Raw genomic sequence first — 24,919 nt, 5'->3', positions numbered from 1 at the left:
AATAGTTTGAGGTCTTCATAAATTCTCATTGGCAATGGTTTTTATGTTAGCACTGCCAAGCCAAAATGGTCTAGACACTCTATTCAAAAATAACTCTCTCTGGGACAGGCCTGGAAGTTGCTGGCACAGGATTCTGTCTATCTATGGATACTTCTCCCAGTAGACTGGATGTCTTCCTGGCAGGCAGGAATTTTGCCCCAGAAGATCCACCCGCCATGGCCAGCATTATGTAAAGGATAAGCGTGCTCAATGGCTCGCATCCACTGAACATAATTCAGTCAATAAAGAGCGTGGATTATGCATATATTACATACACGCAACTCATTTATAACCAAGGAAATGAGGACAAACAGAAAGTTGCAGTTTAGGGAGGCTTAAAAATAACTGAATTTATATTGGGGAAGATGATATATTCTTAAACGTGTTGCTTTTGGAGATTAAAAAAATGGCTCCTTTGCCAGCTGTTGCTCCTTTTTTAGTGGGTGGTATCAACCATGTGATGCCATTGCTTCCGGCGGCTGCAGAGAGTCCCTTTTGCAGAACTTGCATGTGGTTGAGCATTTCATCCAACGTTACCGCTGTTCCTTCATCCATCCCATTTCCATGTCAGTTGTATCGAACAGGGATTCCGGATGCTGCGTATTTTAGGTGATATTTACTAGAAGCCACGGGTCATCTTCCACTTCCGCATACTTGAAAGATTAAAGCGCACCTCTGCCCAGGGCCCCCCCCAGAGGTCTGGCTCCGCGCGCCGAAGCCCTGGGAGCCGGCGGCCCGCAGCTCCGCGGCTTTCCGGGAACCGCGGGGCACGCTCGGGCCTCCCGCCGCCGGGCGCGCCAGCACTACAGGTCCCGACGGGCCGCGCGCCGCGCCTGCGCACCGCGGCCGAGCAGGGAGGGCGGGGGCGCCCGGGGCGCGCAGCTAGCCGGCTGAGGGGCTGCGGCGGCCGCGGCGGGCAACATGGACAACGCCGGGAAGGAGCGTGAGGCGGTGCAGCTGATGGCGGAGGCCGAGAAGCGAGTCAAGGCCTCCCACTCCTTCCTCCGAGGGCTGTTTGGGTGAGAGCCAGACCGCGCGTGCCCTAGGGGGTCTCCGTACTCGGCCCTCTTCCCCGCCGGCTGTACCCCCAGAGTCTCCCACGGATTCCCTGCATCACGCAGAACATACCTAGGGGCCCTCAACCGCCACCTGCCCTCCAGAGACCAACCCCCCAGCCGCCCCCTGGAAACCTCTCAACTTCCCAGGGTCCCTTAGTTCCCATCTGCCCTCCAGAGACGCCCCCTCCAGGACCCCCAGCGCCCCTCTGGAAACCCCACATCCTCCCAAGGTCCCTCAGCCCCCACCGGCACTCCAGAGCCCCCAGCGCCCCGCTGGAAGCTCCACAACCTACCAGGGTCCCTCGGCCCCCACGCGCCTTCCAGAGATTCCCTAGGGCCCCCAACGCCCCCGGGATTCCCCAGAACGCCCCAGCGTCCCCCAGCCCTGGCGCGCCCTGCAGAGCCCCCAGCACGCCCCCCTGGGATCTCCACAACCTCTCAGGGTCTCTTAGCCCCTCGCGCCCTTCAGAGCACCCCTAGGGCCCCCAGCCCGTCGGGCCGGGTGCTGGCCCCTCGTTGGTGCGGGGGTCCCACGGCCTCGCCGGTCAGCGGAGCCCCGAGCCCCGCCCGCGGGCGCGGCAGTCGAGGGCGTGTTTAGGGGCCCGGCCGCCCGGGCGAGTTGAATTTGTTCATTTCGTCACGTTTGAGCCCGCATCGCTGGGAAGACCCCTGTGGGGGTGGGGCGCGTGCGGGAGACCCCGCCCCGGCGCCTGGCACAGGCTTCTGGGGGCGCCCCTCGTTCGGTGGGCCTCGCTGGGGCGAGGGGTCATGTGCCCATTGCCTAGTGGACATTTAGTAAATATTCTTTGGATAAACAAATACATTTTCTCAGCGCAGTAGTATTTTTCCTTCGCCAGAGATGAACGTGTAGACAGGGCCTCCAGTTTGATTAAAGGTAACGCAGCTCCTGTTTAAGTCTGCGTCTTTCGGGAATCTGTTAATTCCTGTGGTTCTTCCCTGATCTCCCAGGGAGGGTTTTGAATTCGGACTGTCAGAAACCAGAGCCTACAGTGACAGTTTGTGGAAGAATTCTGGACTGTTAAATATGTGAATGATTCAGCTGTTTATGATGAGAGAGACAGAATTTCATGTGTGCTTGTTTCGCTTTTTCCTTTTGAAAATGAAAGATCCTTCACTGTCATCAAGAGCAGATTTTTATTCCTGAGAATGACCAGTGATGCATATTTAACCATTCCTTTATTAGACACATTTTTTTTTTTCCTCTTAGTTCAGAAAACATATGTAATGGGCTCTTGGCTTGTTTTGTCAACTTCATTCTTTTGGCTATAAATTTTAATACTTTACCGTTATTGATACGTCTTTAGGAAATGCTTAAAGGCAAGTTTCATGCAGTGCACAGAAACGTGGGCTGCAAAGATGCATAAAGATAAGGGTCCCTGGCCTCCAGAACCTGTCAGAGGGCATTTGTCACAGCTGGTTTCTAAATTTCTCATGTGATGTATAGCTTGAAGATGCAACTATGAATTATAATTTTTGTTTCTACTTAAAACTTACGAGAATACATAAGGAGTGACGCCTAATACTCCATGCTGGCATCAAACCACTTTCTCTGATTCACAAAACATTTAAAATTCATTCAGATACAATTTAATGTCATAACACCTCATGCCAGGAGGTGATCTTAATGTCACAATGTATTTCAAGTCAAAAAGTGCTTTCCCGGGAGAGAGTCTGAAACTGGCAGAGGAAAAAGCATGACAGCACTTGATGCTTGTCTCAGGGAAACACTCCTTTTGGTGAAGTGTTTCGTTGTTGTTTTTAGGAAACTAGGCCAAACCTTCAGCCAGTAAACCTGAAAGGATTTTGAAAAGCCTTTTGTTTTTAAAGAAACATATCCTTTTGATTCCTGCTACCCTGTGTCATTGACAGGACATATAGGAAGTCTTTCATCTTCACCATTTACACTCACTTTGCACAGAAGTCATTGCATTCTAGGTCTAACAGGGATACAACAGGTCAGCTTATTATCCTAGCTTTGAGACCTAGGGCAAGTTACTTAGCCTCTCTGTGCCTCAGTTTCCTGTGATATAAAATGAGGATAATAATAGTACATTTCATAATTTATGAGATCTCAGTGGGTTTATGTTTGTAGAACATTTAGAGGCATGGATTTTGGAGATGGTGATTATGAGATATTAGCATATTCATCAAAATTGTCAACTCTATTTATCAAGGAAGCAGTGGCCAGACAGATTAAGTGACTTTTCCAGGATTTCAGAGCCAAAGACCTTTTAGACTGGGTCATTGGTCTTTTAGTAAAATAAAGTATCTGAAAGAGCGTTTAGCCGGACTGTATTATTTCTAGTAATATTTGGCTCCAGGAGAGCTTAGGGGAAGATGAATACTTAGAGATCTGTGAGTTTTAATAATGTTATGTAATTATTTGAAGCTAAAAATTAGACCTAGTTTCTCTGTGAGTAAACAATGGGAAGACTGTTTTTATATCATTTTTATATTTTAGATGTTTACATTCCTACCTTATATGTGGCATCACTTGTACCTATTATTACCTTTCTAAACTGGAATACGTGTTACTCACCCCCCACCCCCGTCCCCATAGTTGTAGAATTTCCTCATTTTCATTTCTAATGGTCCACATGTAATCCTTTGTTTAAAACATAGTGTAATCTATTTCTATGTCAGACTCCTGAATTAACATAACACAAAATTAACAAAACACACGTACAGAGCTCACATATTTAAGAGCTGACCTGCTAGTGCTTTAAAGGGGACAGGACAGGTGGTTCGGAGCATGTGGCAGCCATTAAAAAGTGCTTGGCATATTGCAGATATTTCATATGACAGACATTCTCAGTGTCCTAACTGCTGATTAAAGCCTCTTCCTCTCAGTGTTTATCCACCATCCACACTGGTTTCGTGGCAGTACTGTATTCTCAGTATTACTCTACAGCTCTTGCTTTTTTGTTGCTTTCATAAAATTAGATGAAAATATGTATGATATTCATGAGAAAATGTCAAACATTTCTTGTGTGTGCAAAGCTCAAGTCCCATGCCTTGTCTGGTTGGTAGGCAAGGTGTCAATGTTCCTTCCATGCAGTGCCTCCCGCAGGCCCCCTCCCCAAGAAAAGAGCTGACAGGGGATGCAAACATTGCAGGAAACCACTGTCACTGGTGTTCTATTTTTCTGTTTCACTGCTGCTTAAACAGTGAGGTGTTTTTGTAGTTTATGGAATTAAATTGAACCTTACTTCTTCTGATGGGTGTAGTATGGTACCGTACCTATAATAAAACTACTACCAAAAGAGTTGTACTGTCATTTAGTTCATTGTCAGAGATGAGCTATTGAGTTTTGTGGTTAATTTCAAATTCTAATTTATAATGTTAATGAACTGCTGGTATGATCTAAAACTGGCCTGAGTCTTGCAGTAAGATAGTTTTGAATCACAAAAGCCTCTTATTGTCCTCTCCATTTTGTTGCTAGGAGACCACAGATTGAGGGATAACCTACATGATGCACAGCGAAGAAAATAGTGTTTTAAGAGTGACAATGGGAAGATGTTCTTGGTGGTTAATACTGTCTTCTCTTGCATTTCAATGTTCCTTAGTTTCAGAGCTTATAAAAGAGCTAATAAATCTGGCAGTGTCAATGTTTACATTGACCTTTTAAAGAAAGGCCCTATTGGGTTATCTTGAAATAATCATGAACATATAATTTATTAGCTATTTGTGAAAATTGGGAATATTTGTTAAGCATTGTAGGCTGTTAATTATCAGTATTCTTCACTTAGCTTAATTTCAACAAAGATTCTGTCTAAGTTTTGCTGAAATATGTGATAGCATATATAAAGCATTTAGGTCTTTCTCAGTTACAGTTGATATTCAAATGGAGACTGAACTTTAAAAAAAATTAGGCTCAGATTTACTTACAGAGACATTTGGTATAGTGTAAGAAATAGATATCTATATGTATATTTCTTATAGTAATATAAGAAATAGAATAATAATCATGTATTAATAATTTTATATATTATATAATATATAAGAAACAATATGTATTATTATATATGGGAAGACCAAGTAGAGGCTCTAGTTCTTTCATTTGGTGACCATAGCCAAGTCAGTCACACTCAGAACTTGTTTTTTCTTTTAGATTTCAAATGAGCAGAGGGACTGAATCTACTTTTCAGTGTTATAAGGATTGAATGAGATATCAGAATGCTTATTCAGTTGCACAGAGTTATAGGATTGTTGAGTATAGATAGTCATTTAGTTTTCTAATTTTAGGTCAAGTTATAGTTTGGTATCAGTGGTAAACTATTACCTGATTGGCCTTTTTCTGTTTGCATTTTTGCAGTGTTCACCATATATTCTCTCATTCTTGTGAGCCTTGTGCAGAGTTGTTTAGAAGAGGTAAGGAGGACCCAGTGGTGGTATGTGGCTCTTTGGGTCTGTTGTATTTTGTTGCCACTGCCCAACACTTCACCCAGCTTGTGGCACGCAGTAATCACTTGGTGAATATTGGTAGAGAGCATAAATATATCAATGCTGACGTATGAGCACGCTAATACAAATGCTGATTTTTCTTTTATTCTTATCTGGTTTTCAAGAGCAAAGACATACCAAGTGAAGGAGAGTTCAAGTCACTTTCTTCTATGTTTTATTTAAATATTTGTTTATTATAAACATAGTAGCTACACAGAGTAGAAAAGTATAAGGAGTACAGAGGAGTTTCAGTTGAAAAGTAAAATTCTCAAGTCTTCCTTCTTACTCTCACTCCATTTTTAACTCAAAATAACCATTTTTATCTCTTTTTAGTTCTGCTGATGGTTACTATCATAATTCCAAATAATTTTAGAGTACTTCTACTTCCTGATTTCTGAATTTTAGACAGTGTCTATTGATTCAGCTAAAAATGATGAGGAATTCATCATAATTTACATGGTCTTGCATTTCACCGTTTACCTCCTAATTTTACTTAATTATATCTCAATCTCTAAATATGACATTTTATATAAAAATGGCTTATTTTAAACCTACAATTCTCTATAATGAATAATTCTCTAAGCTAATCAAAATAATTATTTTATACCTTAAGAAATTTTCATATGTTTTCTGTGACTTAAGAGAGTGGCTGTGAATATATTGTCCAAATTGGGATATTTTTAAGATGCCAAGAAAATGGATATAAACCAAGAGCGTCCATGCAACTGGGACACAGAATCACCCTAGTTATAGTAGGCTTTATATACTGTTCTTAGACTTTCACATTGTGTTCATTTGGTTGGATGGTAAAATCAGTAAAGCTTTTGCACCTTCAGAGATTTTCGGTAACTGATAACAGTTCACAGTAAGGAAACTTGGAAGTAGAATTTCATAATGTTAACTATTTCTGTATTTAAATGGAGCTTATTGTAAATAATGATAACAAAATCTAAGAAATTAATAAATCAATGCATTCTTAAATTAAGATATCTTTTTTCTTGGTAAGGAAGTATCTGTCAATTCCAGTTTTATTTGGTGTTTTTATTAGGGATTAGTATTGTACTTTGAAGGCCTTTTCAATATCTTTGGAGATAAACATGATTTTTCTCCTTAGAGTTACTAATACGTTAATTAGTGAATATGAGGCCTCGTATTGTACTGTCCTTGCATTGCTGGAATAAACCTCTCTGGATTATAATGTATTTTTTAATGGGCTCTATTAAATTCTGTTTTTACACATCTTATTTAGCTTTTTTAATTTAAAATTTGTTTTTGCATACTCTTCATCACGTTGCAGTATTGATGTTATAGTTGCCTCATAAAAAGAATTTGGAAGTTTTTCTTTTTTTCCTAGGCTCTGGTCTTTGAAGGTTTTAAGAAGAATCTATTTATAGTGAAACCATTGGGACTTTTGTTGGATATTTCTTTGATAACTTTCTCTTTTTTCCTCTGGAATTTGGAATGTTTAAACTTTCTATCTTTACTGAGGTCAGTTTTAATAAATTGTATTTTCCTAGGAAATTATTCATTTCATCTAAGTTTTAAAAAAAATTATTTGCAGAGTTGTGCAAAATATTTTTTTATGACTTTTAAAAATGTTCTGTTTCAGTAGTTATTTCCTTCTTATCACTTCTTATTTTTGTATTTGTGCTTTTCCTCTTTTCTCCTTAATTCCTTTTCTCCAGACAACCAGTATTTTGATTTATTAGTTTAGTTCTACTGGTTTTATGTTTTCTGCCTTGTTAATTTCTGCTTGTACCTTTATTGCTTTCTTTCAGCATTCTTTGGCTTTCTTTTGCTTTTCCCCCTGGCTCTTTGGGGGTAGGGGGTTGTTCATTCGCCATGTTCGTTATTTGTATGGTTCCAAATATTCATGGCTGTGAATTTTCCCTTAAAACTGCTTCAATTGTATCCCATAGATCCTGGTATGTAGTGTTTTCATTTTTGTTTGTTTTCCCTTTGATCCAACAGTTGTTTAGGGGTTTTATTTCAGGTGAAAGGGTCTTTTTTGTGTATTATTATTACTTTCTAGTTTTATATCATTATGATCAGAGAACTTACTGAGATTTTCTTTGTCACCTAATGTATAGTTGGTGTTTGTGAATGGTCCATGTGCACTTAAGAAAAAGGGGGATATTCTCTTATCAGGGTTTGATAGAGATCCCTAAGATCAAGTTATTGATTTTATTGTCTAGGTCTTTCATGTCTGTATTTATTTTTTGTTCACTTGATCTGCTTTGGACTAAGAGATGTGCATTAATGTCTTCTCTCATAAGTGTATTTCTATCTTCTTGTATCTCTTACAGTTTCTGCTTTATAAAGGTAGCTACTGTGTTTTGGCACATAGATATTCACAACTAATATTATTTCATCATGAGTGTCTTTAGCATTTTGAGGTTAACTACTTTATTTCATTTAATGCTTTTGAGCCCAAAGTCTATTTTGTCTGATTTCAGGATAGAAATCTCTGTTTTCTTATTGCTTGCATTTGCCTGCTTTAGGACTGTATTATGTAAGAGGATCATACATTCTGCCTGCTGCCCATCATCCCCCTCCCCATTGAGCCAGTCATGGCCATGTGACTGACTTTGAGTAGACTGATGAAGTATGAGTGGAAGGGACGCATGCTCCATCGGAGCAGGTGTGCAGGGGCCACCATGTGCTTCTACCATGGCGTTTTTCCTTCTGTGAGAAAATGAGAAGAGTACATGCTAGATACGGGTTGCATTCCAGAAAGATCCAGCAGCCACAATCAATCTGCAGTAACAGGGAAAGTGAGCAAGAGAAGCCTTTGGGAGATGTCGGGGTTATTTATTGTTGTGACAAATCTAACAAAAGTTGGTTTATGTATTTGGTATACTTTTGATCATCTGTTTATTTTAAGCCTTTCAGTATAGCTTTATTTTAGTTGTGTCTCCTGTATTGAGCACAGAGTTGGGTTTTGTTTTGTGAGCAAATCTGGAAATTATACGAATATGATTAGTTCCTAACTCTGTCATACTACTTTATGTTATGTTTACTATATATCTGTTTTAATTGCTATTTTTCTTTGTGTGATCTCTTTTTCTTTAGGAACGCTTGTAATTTTGTTCAGCTGCTTACCTTTATGCTATAAATCTTTTAATGTCTTTAGCTCTTTTTTCTTACTTAAGCACCTATTATTTTATTTGCTGTGGAAAACACTGACTATCTATGTGCCTCTCAGTGAGCATGTTGTATTTCCCTTTTTCTCCAATGTGTGTGTGTGGTTTTTTTTTAGCTATTTGTACTTAATGTTTCTATCCTTTTCCCTACTTTTTAATTTTAGATCTATAATAAAATGTATTCAGTGCCACCAGCCATCATCTCACCTCTGTTCCCTAGTCATATACTTAGTTGGAAGTTAATACATTATCCCTTCAGTCCTGGCTTACGTTAATGTTCTTGATGGATGGCTTGGCTGTATAGTCTTTGACTCGCACTTTTTTTCCCCCGTAAGTTTTTTGAAAAATGTTGCTCCACTGTTGTCTTGCTTTGCATGTTGCTGTTGAAGTTGAAGGCTAACCTGATTTTCTTATTTTTGTATGTAATTTTGCCTTCTTACTTGGAAGCCTAGAGTTTTTCTTTCTTTATAAAATCTTATAGTCTTACCGGTGTGTTTCATTGTAGATTATTCTGGGTCAGTATTCCCAGTACACAGTAGGCCTGTTCAGTATTTAGATTCAGGTCTTCTTTTGTTTCTAGAAAATTTTCTGATACTGTTATTGTAAAAATTGGTGTTTTCTTCCTTCCCCTCTTTAGGACTCCAGTCACATGGGTATTGGCTCTCTGCCTATCCTCTCATTTTTTCTCCAATCCTTTTCTCTTCATTTTCATTCTCTTGGCTGTTTTCATTTTTCTCTTCGTTGTCAGTAAAATCTATTCTGCCCTTAGATATATTATAACAAAGATTTTATTTCTGAGATCATTTTGTCTTTTTCTTTCTTTCCTTCTAGAATTTGAAACAAAAGTTCATCATCTTATTTTTTGGGAGTTTTTAAATTTCTGACTTACTTGCATATCTGCAAGGGTTCTTTTAATAATTTTTAAATCATATGGGATTGTTGTTTTCCTCTGCCTTGTGGTTGTTTGGGGGAGCATATTTGTCCGCTGCAAAGTTTTTATCTTGCTTCTTAAATAGTAGCTTTGTATGGTTGCTGCTTCCCTTTTCTGTTTAGTTTAGAGAGTCATAGAGTTTTTGGGGCCCACAGTAGCGCATGTTTCTATGACAAGCGATGAGCGGTTTGGGTGACTTCACAGGTTTCTTAGTTTGCATGCTGTCTTGTGTTGGTGCTGTTAAGTGCAGTTTCTTTAATGAATGGTGTTGTGAAGGGGTAGGTAGTGTGACTTCCATATCTGTGATACCTTTTTGTTTCAGAAAGTCTAATTTATTTAATTTATTTCTGCCACTTGCCTTCTTTCCTTTTACTGCCAAGCCTCCTTAGAGCTATCTCTCTCTTCTAAGTTGCCTCCTTCTCTCCCAGAAGCATTGTCTTCTAGCGACTGCTGCCTCTGGCCATGGCTCTCTGTTAAGTTCCCAGCTGCAGTGCTCTAACCTGCCAGGTCTTACCCCTGGTCTCTGTGCTTCCCCACCCTGGTGGGGCCCTTCCTTGCTGGCAGTTCCTGCTTGGACCACCATTGCCAGGTCCTGCCACACTCCCCTCTACTGTCCACAGGCTCCCTTCTGACTTCCAGCACAGGCTGTATTGCTGGCTCTGCTAGTTTTGGATTTTTATTTCCCCAATTATATTTAAACAGATGCTTGCTGAATTCTGTCTCCTACTTTTGCTATAGGCATGAATTATGGGTGGTTATATTTGTTCTTTATTGATCTGTGTGGTTTTTGGAGGACATATGGACAACTTTTTCTTTCGGTAGCTACCATTTTCCTTTGGGAATCACAAGTCTCATCAATACTTTTTAAAGATTAAATTTTTGTAAAGAGTGAAATTTAGTTTAAAAACTACTTTTGACAAGTCAGGTTGTGTATAACAATCATTTGAGTTTATCCACTAGTTACTATTCTTAGCTTTCTTATGTATTTGGATATCTTAGCTTTGCTTTATTAATGAATCCAATCTATACCTACTTCCCCTTTATAAAAAAGGTGACTACTCCCTATACCAAGTTGAGGCATTGGGACTATTGCCAAAATAAAGTCCAGCTAGCTTTCCTTGTTGTCCCTGTTCTCATAAACTTTATTTCAGGAAATTATGCTTAAACACAGATACTTTGGTCACAGTGCTTAAATGTCTCAGATAGTTTCTGGTGTCTGAGAATCTATGATTATTTTTTCTTAATTAAGCAGAAATAAAGTGAAAAGATCTCAGAAAATTGAATCCAAGAGCCCAGGCATAGGACTGAGACAGCACTCCCCTTGCTGGGCTTGCCTGGTGGAATTTCTCTTTGTCTCCAAGGCCAGGAGAGGGGCCTGACTGCTCCTGGGAATGACAGCATTCATTGGACCTTTCCATTGTACCTTGGGCTCTGTATTACTGGTTTATGCAAAAACAAAGGAACTTTCAAATACAGCCTTTTGGTGTAAGAATTCAAATTAGCATTCAGGAGATTATCTCCCTCCTGCCTTTTTAAAACAATTTTTTAATATTTTTTAATTGACAGGTAATTGCATATATTTATGGGGCTACAATTTGGTGTTTCAATACATGTGTATGTTGTATAATGATCAAATCAGGGCAGTTAGCAGATCTGTAACCTCGTGTATTTATCATTGCTTTGTGTTGAGAACATTCATAAACCTCTTCTAGCTGTTTTGTGTCCCCCCAGGGCCTCTCCATCTCTTCTGTTGCAGAAGGCTCTACTTTTTACATCATGTGAAAGAAATTGGTTTGTTCCAAAATATGTTAAGCCCAGAAATAAAATCAGTTTAGAAGGGTTAAGTTTATCTAGAAATACCCAAGTTTTTAGAATCTGTGGAGATTATGGAAATGAAGCATCAGGTAATAATACATTTTTATCACAAAGGAAATAGCTCTGTATGGCAGAGCCACTTGTAAACAGATTATGAATTTTCCTCTCCTTTTCTGGATACTTTCTGTACTGGGTTGTTGTGGGACATGTGGGGAAACTTTTTAAAAACTATAGTGTGGACAGTTTCTTCTGTCATTGGCATTGTTACGCGGCCCGGGTGGCAGGCCTGGTGCTGTCCCTTTCTGCAGAGCGTTAGGCTGGTGGCTAAGGTGCTGGTAAACAGCAAAAAGGAGCTGTCCTGTTTGGTGGATTCCCCCGCAGGGTCCTGGGCTCTAACAGTAATCCCTGCTTTCAGTCTGTTGACGGGTCTTGACACCCCCTCAGGGCATCCTGACAATAGAGCTGAATTTTGCCTCCAGGTATGTGTGCACATCCTCACAGCACGATCACTGTCACCTTTTGTGCTACTTCTACTCTAGTATCTTGTGATTTTAGAGGCAGCTTTATAACTACCTCAGCAGTTGTCACCTTGTTCTTTCGGGTACATCTCATGATGTGCGTGCTATTAGTTTCCATGGTTCTACTTCACTGTCTCCCTCCTCCCACCCAGTTTTAAAATAGTATGTACTATAGTTGCCAGTGTTTTACAGAGCTCCTAAATAGTTATTATTCAGGATGGAGAAAAATCAAGACTTTAGATTATTTGAGGATTAATTGGTTTTCAGGGCTCTGCTGTTCCCTGGTTCCTAGTGGGACAAGTAGTGGCTTTGACCACGTTTCCGCAGTGGAACATGGAATGTGGTGGCATTGATCTCTCTCTCAGACCTCTTCCAGCCCTGAAGTTTGATATTCTTTCCTCAGCATTCTGACTTCCTTGTAGGCAAAAAATTTTTTTCCTTAGTGTTTTCTGGTGCATCTTGATCTCAATAAATATTTCCTGCATAAGTAAGGTCAAGAAGAGGAGGTAGTCTGCCTTGCCCCTGGATCTCAGGGGGGATGGTTCCGCTGGGGCTGCCAGGTGGCAGCGACTGGGTCAGTGTTGTCTTTCATGGTGAAGAATACATTTTCTTCTTCAAGGTCAGAACCCTGTAATACCAAAAATACCGTTGATCATTAATACCATTAATATCCTTAATACCATTGAGTTAATTTAGCTCAATTTAGCCTTCTTAATGTCAATTTAGTACCATGTCCTTATGTTATATCACTTTATAACATAGATTCTCCCCTCACAAAATCTTGTTACTGTTTTCTGGGATCTTCTACCCCACTATGGGGGCTCTGGATAACAGATGGATTATTTGAAAGTAAATTCTGAATATTTGTTCTTAAAACTTATAAAAATTAACTTTCATATATAATAAACATTTTGAATAATTTCAAAAGTATATTTTTCATGAAGTTTTAAAGTTATTTTCTATTTATGACAAGTGAGTTTTCTCTGGTGTTTTTAAAGTGAGAATACTTTTGGTAATTCTGTTTCAGGAGAGGAAAGAGTCTCATAGTATAGTGAGGTACATGCAGTATTTTTATACATGCAGTATTTTTATAAAGATCACTGAACTTGAAGTCAAGTGTCAGACACCACTGATCTTGGCTGGATGACCTTGGGGATCCATTGACATCCAGGTACTGTTTTCTTTCCTGTCAAATGGAGGTAGTGTCTTCCATGGTTGTTGTAGTAATGAAAATGGCATGACATGTGGAAATATCTAGCAAAAAACCTAGCATAAGGTGGGAGTTCTGCTACTCCTAGCTGTATCTGTCTTTGAAAATAAGAAGATAAAGTACTTTTTAATTAAGCTAGTTTTATTTGGAAACCTTTAATAAGAATGATTGCACTATAATTACAGTTCAAGATGCCTGGTATTCGTTAGAAAAACAAGACACAAGAAAGTGACTAGCCTTTGTTAGCTCCAAGGGAGCTATAGCTAAGGTTGGGAACGTTCTCATGTTAGGAATTTTCCATCGGGGCAACCTGTTAAGTAATTTTTTTTTTTTTAATATGTAGATTTGAAGTAGAGAAAAAGGGACATGAAAATGTGAGAGAAATCTTTGCTTATTCTGACACTTTATTTGTGGTGTAGCTTGTTGCCATCCTGTCATTCACTGTGTGACATAGCTCTCAGAGGTTATTTTTGTTTGTTTTTTGATTTGGGGGAGGCAGCTTTATTCACATACCATTTCAATTCACCCATTTAAAGTGTATATCTCAATGGTTTTTAGCATATTCATAGGACTATGCAACCATCGCAATTTTAGAACATCTTCATCACCCCAAAAAGAAACCCCTTAGCTTTCATTTCCCCCCACCTCCCCATTTTCCACCAGCACTACCAGCTCTAGGTACCAGTCCATTTTGCGTCTCCTATAACACAACACCCAAGACTGGGTGATTTATAAAGAACAGAAATTTATTTCTCACAGTTCTGGAGTTTGGAAAGTCCAAGATCAAGTTGCCAGCATCTGTTGTCTGGTGAGGGCCTTCTTGCTGTGGCCTCACATGGCAGAAGATGGAATGGGAAGCTGGAATGATTGTGTGTCTTCATATGGCAGAAAAGTGAAAGAGAACCCACTCTCACAAGCTGTTTTTATAGAAGCTTTAATCAATTCATGAGGGCAGAGCCCTTATGACCTAAACACCTCCCATTAGGCTCCACCTCCCAACTCTGTTGCATTAAGGGTTAAGTTTCAGTTTAAATTTTGGAGAGGACAAAAGCATTCAAACATAGCACTAGGCAACTGCTAATCTGTTTTCTGTTTCTGTAGATTTGCCTAAATCTAGATCTCTCATATTAATGGAATCATATTGTGTCTGACTTCTTTCACTTTGCATGTTTTCAGGGCTCAACCGTGTCTTAGCATGTATTGGTACTTTATTCTTTTTATTGCCCAATAATATTCCATTGTCTGTGTATACCACATTTTATTAATCTGTTCATCAGTTTATGGATGTTGGGTTGTTTCTACTTTTTGGTTATTAATGATTAATGCTACTGTGAACATTCACATACAAGTTTTTGTGTGAACATATGTTTTCATTTCTCTTGGGTGTGTACCTAGGAGTGGAATTGCTGGGTTATATGGTAACTTTATGTTTAACCTTTTGAGCAACTGCTAACTCATTTTTCAAGTAGCTGCAACATTTTGCATTACTCCTAGGGTTCCAGTTTCTCCATGTCCTCCGTAACACTTGCTATTGCCTATCTTTTGATTCTAGCCATCCTAGCAAGACCCAAGTAATATCACACATGTGGTTTTGATTTACATTTCTCTGATGGCTAATGATGTTGAGTATCTTTTGATGTGTAATGGCCATTTGTATATCTTCTTTGGAGAAGTGTCAATTCAGATCATTTACCCATTTTTTAATTGGGTGATTAGTCTTTTTATTATTGAGTTGTAAGAGTTCACAAAGAACAAAATGGTCTAGATATAAATTCCTTATGTATATTGATTCCCAGAGGTTTTTATGCCTTCAATACATGGATTTGGTTATAATAACCATACTGATTGAGTCAAGCTCTGCCTTGACAACTATATATGAGCTATTTCTTTTGATTCTCATAATAACTCAAAGGTATAGATAATATTGCCCTCAATTTACACATGCAGAAACCTAGGTGCAAAGGAGTAAAGAACTAGCCCAGGGTCAAACTGTTAGTAGTTATTGTCTAGGGTCTGAGTCATACCTGGGCCTCACTATATGCCCAGCCTCGACTCTGCACTAGGACTTGTGTTGACACAGAGCTGCATGCTGCTTTGCTGGAGCTTGGAGTTCCTGGCATATGTGTGTGCACTTACTCATGTTCATGTGTTTATACTGTGCCCAGTCGTCAGGCGTCAGCCTTGACCTCTCCTGTCTCTGAGTCTTTATGTCCATAACTCCACTGAGTTCCTTGCTGTGTGTATTGCACAGTTACAGTCTACTGCATCTTGTTTTTCTACTGGTCATTTTATGTTTATTATCTAGATAGAAAAGACAGGTAAATATCTTTCATGGAGGGGCCATAGCCTTAGTAAAAGCAAGATTGAATTAGAAAACTCTGGGGAATTTATGAGGATTATTTTGACTTTTATGTAAGAAGAAATTTCTAAGCAACTAAAGCTATCTCTCAGTGGAATCAGCTGCCTGGTGAAAACTGCCCAGAACTGTATGTATGCAAGCAGCGTTGGAGTGTCCTTCTCCCAGAATGTTGTAAAATGCATTTCTACACAGGGTGTGGGGTTGGATCCTGAAGCCTCTTTCACATTGGAGAAGGGCTTGCCACTGGCAGAGCTGACAGATAATGCAAGTGTAGAACAGCATGGCACTTTCTCATAAGATCTGGCTTTAGGTTTTGTTTTTATTTTGAAGACTGAATAAACAGAGCTAGACTCTTGGAAAATAACAAGGTAAAGTTGTCTTCATCCTTCACAATATAATCTTTGAAAAAACTTACTTCTAACTACTCAGACTGATATAAAACTTCAGTTTTTATACGTGGGAAGGACTCTGGTTAAGGGTGTAGGGTTCTGGGGTCAGCCAGATCTGTATTTGAGTCTTAGTTCTGTGGTATCCTTGCTGTGTGACCTTGGGATAGTTACTTTGATATTGTTTGCCTCGGTTTCCTCATCTGGAAAATGGAAATAATAAGATCATCTCCTCTGAACAGCTGTTAAGATTCTGTAATGCTTGTTTGACATGCAGTAAGTGTTCATTAAATGTTTATTATTTGACGGAGGGAGGATTAGGGATGGGGATGGTTGTTCAAATAAACATAACCTCATTTTTAAATTTTTCTCAGTGGAAACACAAGAATAGAAGAGGCATGTGAAATGTACACCAGAGCTGCAAATATGTTCAAGATGGCTAAAAATTGGAGTGGTATGTACAAAGTTTTTGTTTGTTTGCTCTTTAGGCAAGTACTTCAAGATCACTTTGAAGGAGGAAATGACAGTATTCCCTAAAAGAATGAGACTCTTGGCCCCAGAGACAGGTGATGATACTGAATAACTCATGTGGCCACTGTGGACGGGCACTAAAGGAGCGTGCTCTGAAAGAACTAAACTTAAAAGACTGACTTAAGTTCAAGCAGAGGGACAATGTCTGTCTTAATCTCTATAAACCACCTAATCCAGTAGTTATGTGGTAACTAAGAAGAGTTAAAATTATTTAGAATTAGCATAATTTTTGCTTCTTACTAGTGTGCTCAAATAAATACAGTGCCATAAGGAATGAAAGTTGGAATAAAACTCATTGAAAGCTAGTGGGATAAATAGAAATGCCTCGTTTACTTTATCTGAACATTGGTTGAGAATTTCTAACCATTCCCTGCTCCGAGATAACTGTGATTTCACTGAGAACCGTGACAGTGGGGTGAGGGGGTTTACATAAACCTCAAGAAGACTCATTATTTTTTAAAGTAATGCTTTCTATCCGGTGAGATCTCACATAACAAAATCCACAGGATTATTCTTTTCATTGATCTGAGAGGGGCTGGCTCTTTCTAACACTGATTTCAGAGAGAAATTTATTCCCCTCCTTATGGCAAAGAGACTTTATGTGGCTTGGTGATGGGGTATTTCTGTTGTGAAGATAGAGACCACTTTTGACTGGAGCAGGGGACGTGGGTCTCGGGATGTAGCTCACAGCTGCTGCGGGATGGAAAGTGGGTCCCTCGTCCTCTACAAGCCGTTTCCCCATTTGCTTTTAAGGCATATACTTTAAAATCATTTCAAAGGAGAAAATGCTTTTGAACTAGATGAATCTGAAAGGTTTCTTCTGGCTCTAAAGTTTTTTTTATAAGTTTAGTTTTAGGTAAGACTTTATTTAGTTAAAAAGAATTTTTTAGGTTTTTTTTTTTTTTTTTTTGAGTCAGGGTCTCACTCTGTAGACCAACCTGTCTAAATGCACTTATATCTGAATTATATTTTATTTTTCACAATGGAAGAGAAAACAGTTTTATCTCATCATCCCATTTTTCGTTTTGTTCAGATCCTATAATCATAGGTGAAAATTGATCTTACCTAAAGAGACCACTTATTGTTTACTGTATCTGGTGATCAGATATCCTAACCTTTGGAAATTCCATTTCAGAGAGGCCATTTATCATTTATGTAACTAAGGAGGCTTTGTGTGTATCCTCCCCTCTTGCCCAAAATAATCTGTTGCCTGGGGTGATGCCCTCGGTCTAGCTTCCTGACATATTCATGGCTTCTGTGCTTTCCCAGTCTGTTCTAATGAAGCAACGTGACACAAGTTATGTCTGGTCATATCAATCCAGATGAGAGCTGACTTCCTAACAGTGGCTTTCAAGGACTGTCCCCTTCCTTTCTCTGACCTCGTCTCCTACCCACTCCCCTTTGTGTGCGCAGCTCCTACCTCAGAGCCTTTGCATGTGCTGTTCCCTCTGTCTGCACACTCTTGCCCCCGACAGAATGTGGCTGGTTCCCTGCTTCCTTCAGGCCTTTCAAGAGTCATCTTCTTAGTGAGGTCTTCCCCTTTTTCTAAAAAAATAGCAACATTCTCCTTCTGGGACATTTCCTTTCCTTTTCTCCAATGTCCTTATCACCATCTGGCAAAAATAAATTATAGGCCGGGCATGGTGGCTCATGCCTGTAATCCTAGCACTCTGGAAGGCCAAGGTGAGAGGATCGCTTGAGGTCAGGAGTTCAAGACCAGCCTCAGCAAGAGTGAGACCCCCATCTCAACTAAAAAATAAAAAGAAATTAGCCAGGCAACAAAAAAATAGAAAAAATTAGCTTGGCGTGGTGGTACACACCTGTAGTCCCAGCTACTTGGGAGTCTGAGACAGGAGGATTGCTTGAGCCCAGGACTTTGAGGTTGCTGTGAGCTAGGCTGATGCCACAGCACGCTAGCCCAGGCAACAGAGCAAGACTCTGTCTCAAAAAAAAAAATAAAAAATAAATAAATAAATAAATTACATAGTGTTTTATTCATTTATATTTGTTTTAATTATATGGTGACCCTCATTAGAATGTAAACCTTGGAAGGCCAAGATGTTCTGTATTTTATCTCTGCTGTATCTCCAGGGAAGTACCTATAACATAGTAGCTGCTTAGTACATTTGTTGAGTGAATGAATAAATATTAGACTCTTTGAAACTATGTCCATGTTGCAGTGGTGGTGATCATAACACCATTGCATCTCTTTATAGTTTTAAAAGTTTTTTTAAAATGGTTAAGTTAATTTGTTTGATACTCACCTTTTGGGAGATTATGCTGGTGGGTATTAGACCAAGTTTACAGGTGAGGAAATTAAGCCTGAGAAGTTGCATGACTTCCCAGAGGCCATTTAGTTTAACATATCCTCCTTTAAGGACACTTCCAAGTTTGGAGAAACTGAGCTGGTATTTGTTAGCAGTGATTGGAGTGAGTACTCAGAGTGAAAAAGTAAGCAAGCTGCCACTTTTAAAAGGTAGGAACATGAAAATATAAAATTAAAGCATTTACTATTGTCTGGGGAAATGAGGTAGCCCAAGAGAGCCTGAATGTTATAGTATTACAGCTCGGCAAGAAAAGGATGAATCATGATTGGTTCTGGGATAGGAAACATAGATAAACTATCAAAAATGAAATGCTGACAGGAGAGGGAGAATGTAGGTTGTAAAGAAATGATGGCATTTAAACATGCCAAACCATAGATGTGGTCGATGGCTAGATTTGCATATAATAGTGAAAGTGGCCAACATGTGTGTAACCTGACGCAGGTCCTTCTTAGCACTTTCCTTGGGAGGTCAAAGTTGCTACTACATTCTTCTGAGGCAAAGCCCACCAAAGCCACTGTTCAGCTGATATATCCTGAACTGCCACTTGGTGGTTAGCTGCTGCCCCAAGTACCCCAGATGCCTGCCTCACTATGCCTGGCAGTGGCCTTGGCCCGTCCTCAGGACCCCAGCCTCTCATGATTCACCAGTGGCCAACAACCCTGGGACCAGCATCCACTCTGGTTATTTAGTGTCTGTCTTAGTGTACTCCTGCTGCTATAACAAATACCTTAGACTGGGTAATTTATAAAGAGAAGAAATTTATTGCTCACAGGTCTGGAGGTTGGTAAGTCCCGGATAAAGCCACCAGTAGAGTCAGTGTCTCGTGATGGCTTGCTTTCTGCTTCTAAGGTGGTGCCTTCTTGCCACGTCCTCACATGGCTGAAGGGAGCAAGGAAGCTCCCTTCAACCTCTTTTATAAAGGCACTAATCCCATTCATGAGGGTGGAGCCATGATGACTTAATCATTTCCCCCAAAGGCCCTACCTCTTAATACACATTGAATATTGGATATTAGGCTCCAATGATACAAATTTTAGGGGATACCAACATTTAGCAATATCCATGTCATACTGGTGGTTAAACATTTTCCAAACTGCCTGGATATTCTTTTTATCAGAAACTGAGGTACAGAGCAAGAGTTGAACTTGGACGGGCTGCCTCCAGAGTTTGTACTGCCTCTTTTCCCTTGGCTGAAAGTTCCGGAAACCCACATGGAAATTATGTGGTTACCTCTAGAGACTCAGGTGAAGCTTTAGCAGAATTGGATGTTTTGTTTCTCATAAAGATATTTAAAGCAAATGTTTAATATCAGCAGTGGGTACTGCTTCATGACGAAAGTTTTGTTTTTTTACAAAACCTAAAGGTTTTGTTATATTCTTAATCATGTTTTTCCTAGTGGGGCAGATTCTTTCCTCTCCATTCCTGTCGTACTGATGTCCCTATTTCAGACTTTGCTAAGCTTGTGTCTACCTCATCTATCTATCCTGCACTTGACTCATTTCTCGGAAGCCCTCTGCCTTGTTGCATTCTCTGAACTCAGCAAGTTCCTCATGTTGATGCTTAAACCCTCTTGGAACTGGCCTGATGCATCCTCAGCCTTGATTTCCATTGCCCTCCAGTTGGGACAGGCTTGTCGCTGGCCTCCACTTCTAGCTGTTTCTTACCTTCAAGCACCTGTGCCGTGTTCATGCGACTCCTCTGCAAGGATCCTTTGCTCATTCTCCCACTCCAGAAAGTCCCTGATTCAAAACCTTTTCTGAAAAAAAATTTAGTTCATATATCTGGAGACCTGGGCAGTACCCCGCGACCCGACCTATCAGTGTTTCTGCAGGGAAACGTGCAAATTCTCACACCAAACGGGATGAAAACAGACTAAACCTCATATAGATTTCAGTTAGGTCTGAGATCAAGGTGTGGGGGAAAGAAATTTCAGTCAGGTTTTGCAATAAACTGAAGAAAAAACTTTGGATTTTTAGACTTTTTTGTATTTCAAAATTGTGGATCTGATTTTTACTCAAGAAACTTATTTTCTCCATGAAGGCTTTATTAGCGATTTCTTCCACAATGACAACTAAATCCAGTAGACACTGTAAGATAGAAAAATGAGCAAATAATATCCTCGAGCTCAGTATTTTACATTTCATTAATCACCTATAGCTTGGTGCCCTAATTAGTGTTTATTATATATTTGTGGATTAGAATTGAGCAGCCCAGAATTTAGCTATTGGTATTGAATGGCCTGGCCAGAGAAGGGAGGCTTGGTGTCCAGAGCACTTTGGAAGGTCTCCTGGGGCTGAAGTGGAAAAGCTTTCATTGCTGTTTGACTTGATTCTGGCTATTTTCATATACACCCAAGATGCACTTGACCATATTTATATGTGCTTCTGACTGGAATGTGTCTTTTCAGTGGGATGTAACTTTTCTAGGTAGGTCCAGCACTTAGAGCATGGGCCATTCTGTGGGGGGACTTGTTCCTCTTTGTTTAATTGTAGTGTCTTCTTCCTCAGCTGCAGGAAATGCATTTTGTCAGGCAGCCAAGCTCCACATGCAGCTTCAGAGCAAACATGACTCTGCAACCAGCTTTGTGGACGCTGGGAACGCTTACAAAAAGGCAGACCCGCAAGGTAAGACGGGCGGGGCACACAGCACATCCGCCTCTGTGTAACCAGCTAGACAGTGTTTCCTTCAACCTTAAGGTTGATGCTGGTGTCCTTTTTGTATCCTGGGGAAAAGGAGTTTTTGTGTTTTGGAAAAATAAAGAAATTTTGGTGACTTTAGGAATTTTTCATCTTTAATCACTTAAGGGCTTTTGTAAAGAGAAAGTATGTTAAATTTAATCTTGGTTCTTTAGTTGTCAACATCATTTCTCAAACTCCATTTATGTTGAATTGTAGGGAATTTTTTTGGAAGTTACCTTTAATTTTATCTAAGACTTCTTGTATCTTAATTTTATGAAAATATATCTTGATCATAAAAAGAAATTCTGATGTTCCCTTCTAAGTACATAATGAGTTTTAAGATCCAGTTAATGGGAGTTTATAATATCTGATGGTTTAAAAGTCTCTTATTCGTACAGTATCCATTTTCTTAAAAGTGTTTTTCAAAGTATTGATTTTGAGGGAAGAATGAAATTGGTTATTTAAACATTTTGCAATTGTTATTTTTTTTTAGTTAGAATAATGTACTTAGCAATTAAAAGCATTAATTTCTTCCCTCCCACACATGTGCACAGAGAGCTTTGCATCTCCCTTTTGCTTTTAGCAGTTTGTTTAGTTTAACATAGAAAATCTCAATTTTTATAAATATAAGGAAATAAGATTTCTTCAAAAGATTTTGTATAAAGATTAATCACAGTTTATTTCCAAAAGTGAAAAACTGGACACAGCCTACATGAGCAATTAGAGTAGAATGGTAAAATTATAATACATCAGTATTTTGGAATATGATACAAGCATTAAAATCCCTGGTTTTAAGTTATCTTCAGTGACCTAATAAATGTACACATGGTAGTTAAAGAACCACATGAGACTGGATATTGTATAATCTCAATTTCAGAAAAAAAGTTTGTGCAAGTAGAATTGTATTTTAAAAACCACTGAAAGGACCAGGTGTGGTGGCTCCTAGCACTCTGGGAGGCTGAGACAGGAGGATTGCTTCAGGTCAGGAATTTAAGACTAGCCTGAGCAAGAGTGAGATCCCGTCTCTACCAAAAATAGAAAAAATTAGCTGGGTGTGGTGGCATGCATCTGTAGTCCAAGTTACTCAGGTAGCTGAGGCAGGAGGATAGCTTGAGCCCAGGATTTTGAGGTTGCAGTGAACTATAATGATGCCACTGCACTCTAGCTGTGGTGACAGAGCAAGACTCTGTCTCAAAAACAAACAAACAAACAAACAAAACAAACAAACAAAAAACACTGGAAGGAAAAATACCTCAAAATACTAACAAGTGGATTTGAGTGGGATTATAGATAGGCTAGTTTCCTCTTTATATGTTTCTGTATTTTTATAGCTATAACAATGAATCCACTTTTTTATAGAATTTAGAGAGAAATTGCTTTAATTTTTGTTAATCTATTTACCTTTCTAATTCTTCACTTAGGCCTTTTCACATTGCTGCCTCTTTTAAACCAAAAGCAATAAATTTGTAGCTATCAGCTATAAGCTACCATTATAAATACCACTATTTTATGATAGAGGTTTTTGGCTCAGTGTTTTAAAAAATTAATACAATTTATTAACATTATTGTCTATTCAATTTTTTTTCTCTCTTTTATGGATATATTAGTATACCAAAAGCTAGTATCTTTGAACATTATAAAAAATGTTGACTTTGCTTAAGAGTTGTCTGAACACGCATTTCAAAGTACTTTTACTTTTGGCTTTATGAAGAGTAGAATCTATTAAAGTGATTCTTTTTGTGACAGGATACCATCTTCCAAAATTAGTACATATACATGGTATTAATGAAGAATATATTTACATCTATATTGTAGCAGACAAAATTCATCAGTGTTGGTGACAACCTCCATGGTTTTGTTTTCTTTATAATACAGTATTTCACGCTGCAGTTGGAGTCCTCACTTTAAGGTTAAGAGAAACTGAGCCAACATTACTCCACCTACAATTCCCCAAATTACACTGTAGCTGCTGGGAGCAAAGCCATGCTGATGACTTTGTGCTTATGCATGATTTGTTTGCTTCTCACTAACTAACCTGCCCACCCTCCACCCCAAAATTATACCTCATTAACGTTCTAATAACAGCCATGAAGACAGGCTTACCTGAACCCTCTTTGACTGAATGGATTTTTCATTGTTTTTCTTAAATGCCTACGCTTCAGAGGCTATCAACTGCTTAAATGCAGCCATCGACATTTACACAGACATGGTAAGACATTGCATTGCTTGAGCGGCTGTGGGGTGGAGTCCTTGAGATGGCTTCAAGTTGTGTTCTTTTTTTTTTTTTTCTGTTCCCAAACTGATTGGCATTCAAATAGGTAAAATGGGCGAGTGACTGATTCTTGTTTTTTCCCCAGGGGAGGTTTACAATCGCAGCCAAGCACCATATCACTATTGCAGAGATCTATGAGACTGAACTTGTGGACATTGAGAAGGTAAGCGACGGGCACAGTTCCTCATGAGTGAAGCACGTAGACAAGTTGACTTGAGAACTCTTCTCTCCCCATCAAGTCTGAGTGGTGCAGAGTGATCATAGATGGCTTCGCATGAAGGCTTTCGGGGCCTGGCTGGCTAAGTAGTCCGGCTACTTTCGTGGAGGAAGCATCTAAGACATGAGAGCTCTCTCTTTGATTCGTGTCAGAACATTAGTATTACCAAAAGAATCTTCATCTCTATTACTGAGTACCCTGGGAAGGAAACGTAAGAGCTCACCTCTGTACTCACTCAACCATCACAGCCTTAAGTATCATCTGTCATCCAGCAACTCACAAATCTGACTGCAGCCCAGACCTTTCTCCAAGCTCCAGATTTCTGTGTCCACCTGCCTGCTGACTTCTCCACTTGCATCCAGCAGATGTCTCCAACCCAGCATGTCTGAGACTGGATTCTGATCTCAAGCACCCCCCATGGCCCGCCACCCACCCCCACAAAACTGCAGGCTTCCTTGTCTTTCTCTCTTTCTGCACATCTAACCTGTGAGCAGTTTCTGTGGGCACTGTCCTCCCTGCTCCCAAGTCTCAGCACTTGTCACTGCCTCCTTGTCTCCCAGCTTGCGCTTGATCCCTGCAAGAGCCTCCCCCTGCTTCTACTCCCTGCTTCCCCCACACTCCCATGCCACAGAGCAGCCAGAGTGATCCTTGTGAGCAGTGTATCAGATTCTGTTTCTCCATGGCTCATTACCTTTTGTTGGCACCCTCTTCCTTTAGAGGAACAGTCAGAGCCTTGCAGAGCCTTCACGGCCCCACTGAATTGCTCCTCACGGCCCCCGCTCCACACGCTCCTACACCTGTAGGACCTCTTCTCTGTCCTTTTACTATCCTCTCCTCACATACCCTGCTTCAGCCACCCTGGCCTCCATGCTCTCCTCACACATGGTAGGTGAGCGCAGGACCTTTGCACTGCTGTCGCCTCTGTCTGCAGAGCTCTTCCCCAAATGTCCCCTTGGCTGACTCCTCACATC

At 39.9% G+C, this 24,919-nt stretch overlaps 1 protein-coding gene across 4 annotated transcripts in view; it reads left to right on the top strand.

Moving 5' to 3' along the window:
- Window positions 1-955: 955 nt before the first annotated feature.
- NAPB (NSF attachment protein beta) overlaps window positions 956-24,919 on the top strand; it is a 40,140-nt gene continuing 16,176 nt past the window's right edge. The window contains exons 1-5 of one of the 4 annotated variants that reach the window (XM_069496025.1): window positions 956-1,058; window positions 16,298-16,377; window positions 21,289-21,405; window positions 23,622-23,668; window positions 23,817-23,894. In XM_069496025.1, coding sequence (XP_069352126.1) covers window positions 961-1,058; window positions 16,298-16,377; window positions 21,289-21,405; window positions 23,622-23,668; window positions 23,817-23,894 — 420 coding nt within the window. In that variant the 5' untranslated portion in view covers window positions 956-960. Of the gene's footprint in view, window positions 1,059-16,297; window positions 16,378-21,273; window positions 21,406-23,621; window positions 23,669-23,816; window positions 23,895-24,919 lie in introns of those variants that run through there. The other 3 variants (XM_069496024.1, XM_069496026.1, XM_069496027.1) reach the window with 3 other exon arrangements.

This window comes from Eulemur rufifrons, chromosome 20, assembly GCF_041146395.1.
Source record: "Eulemur rufifrons isolate Redbay chromosome 20, OSU_ERuf_1, whole genome shotgun sequence".
NCBI classification, from domain to species: Eukaryota; Metazoa; Chordata; class Mammalia; order Primates; family Lemuridae; genus Eulemur; species Eulemur rufifrons.
Note: the sequence above shows the minus strand (reverse complement) of the source record. Positions and strands in the feature narration are given on the sequence as shown.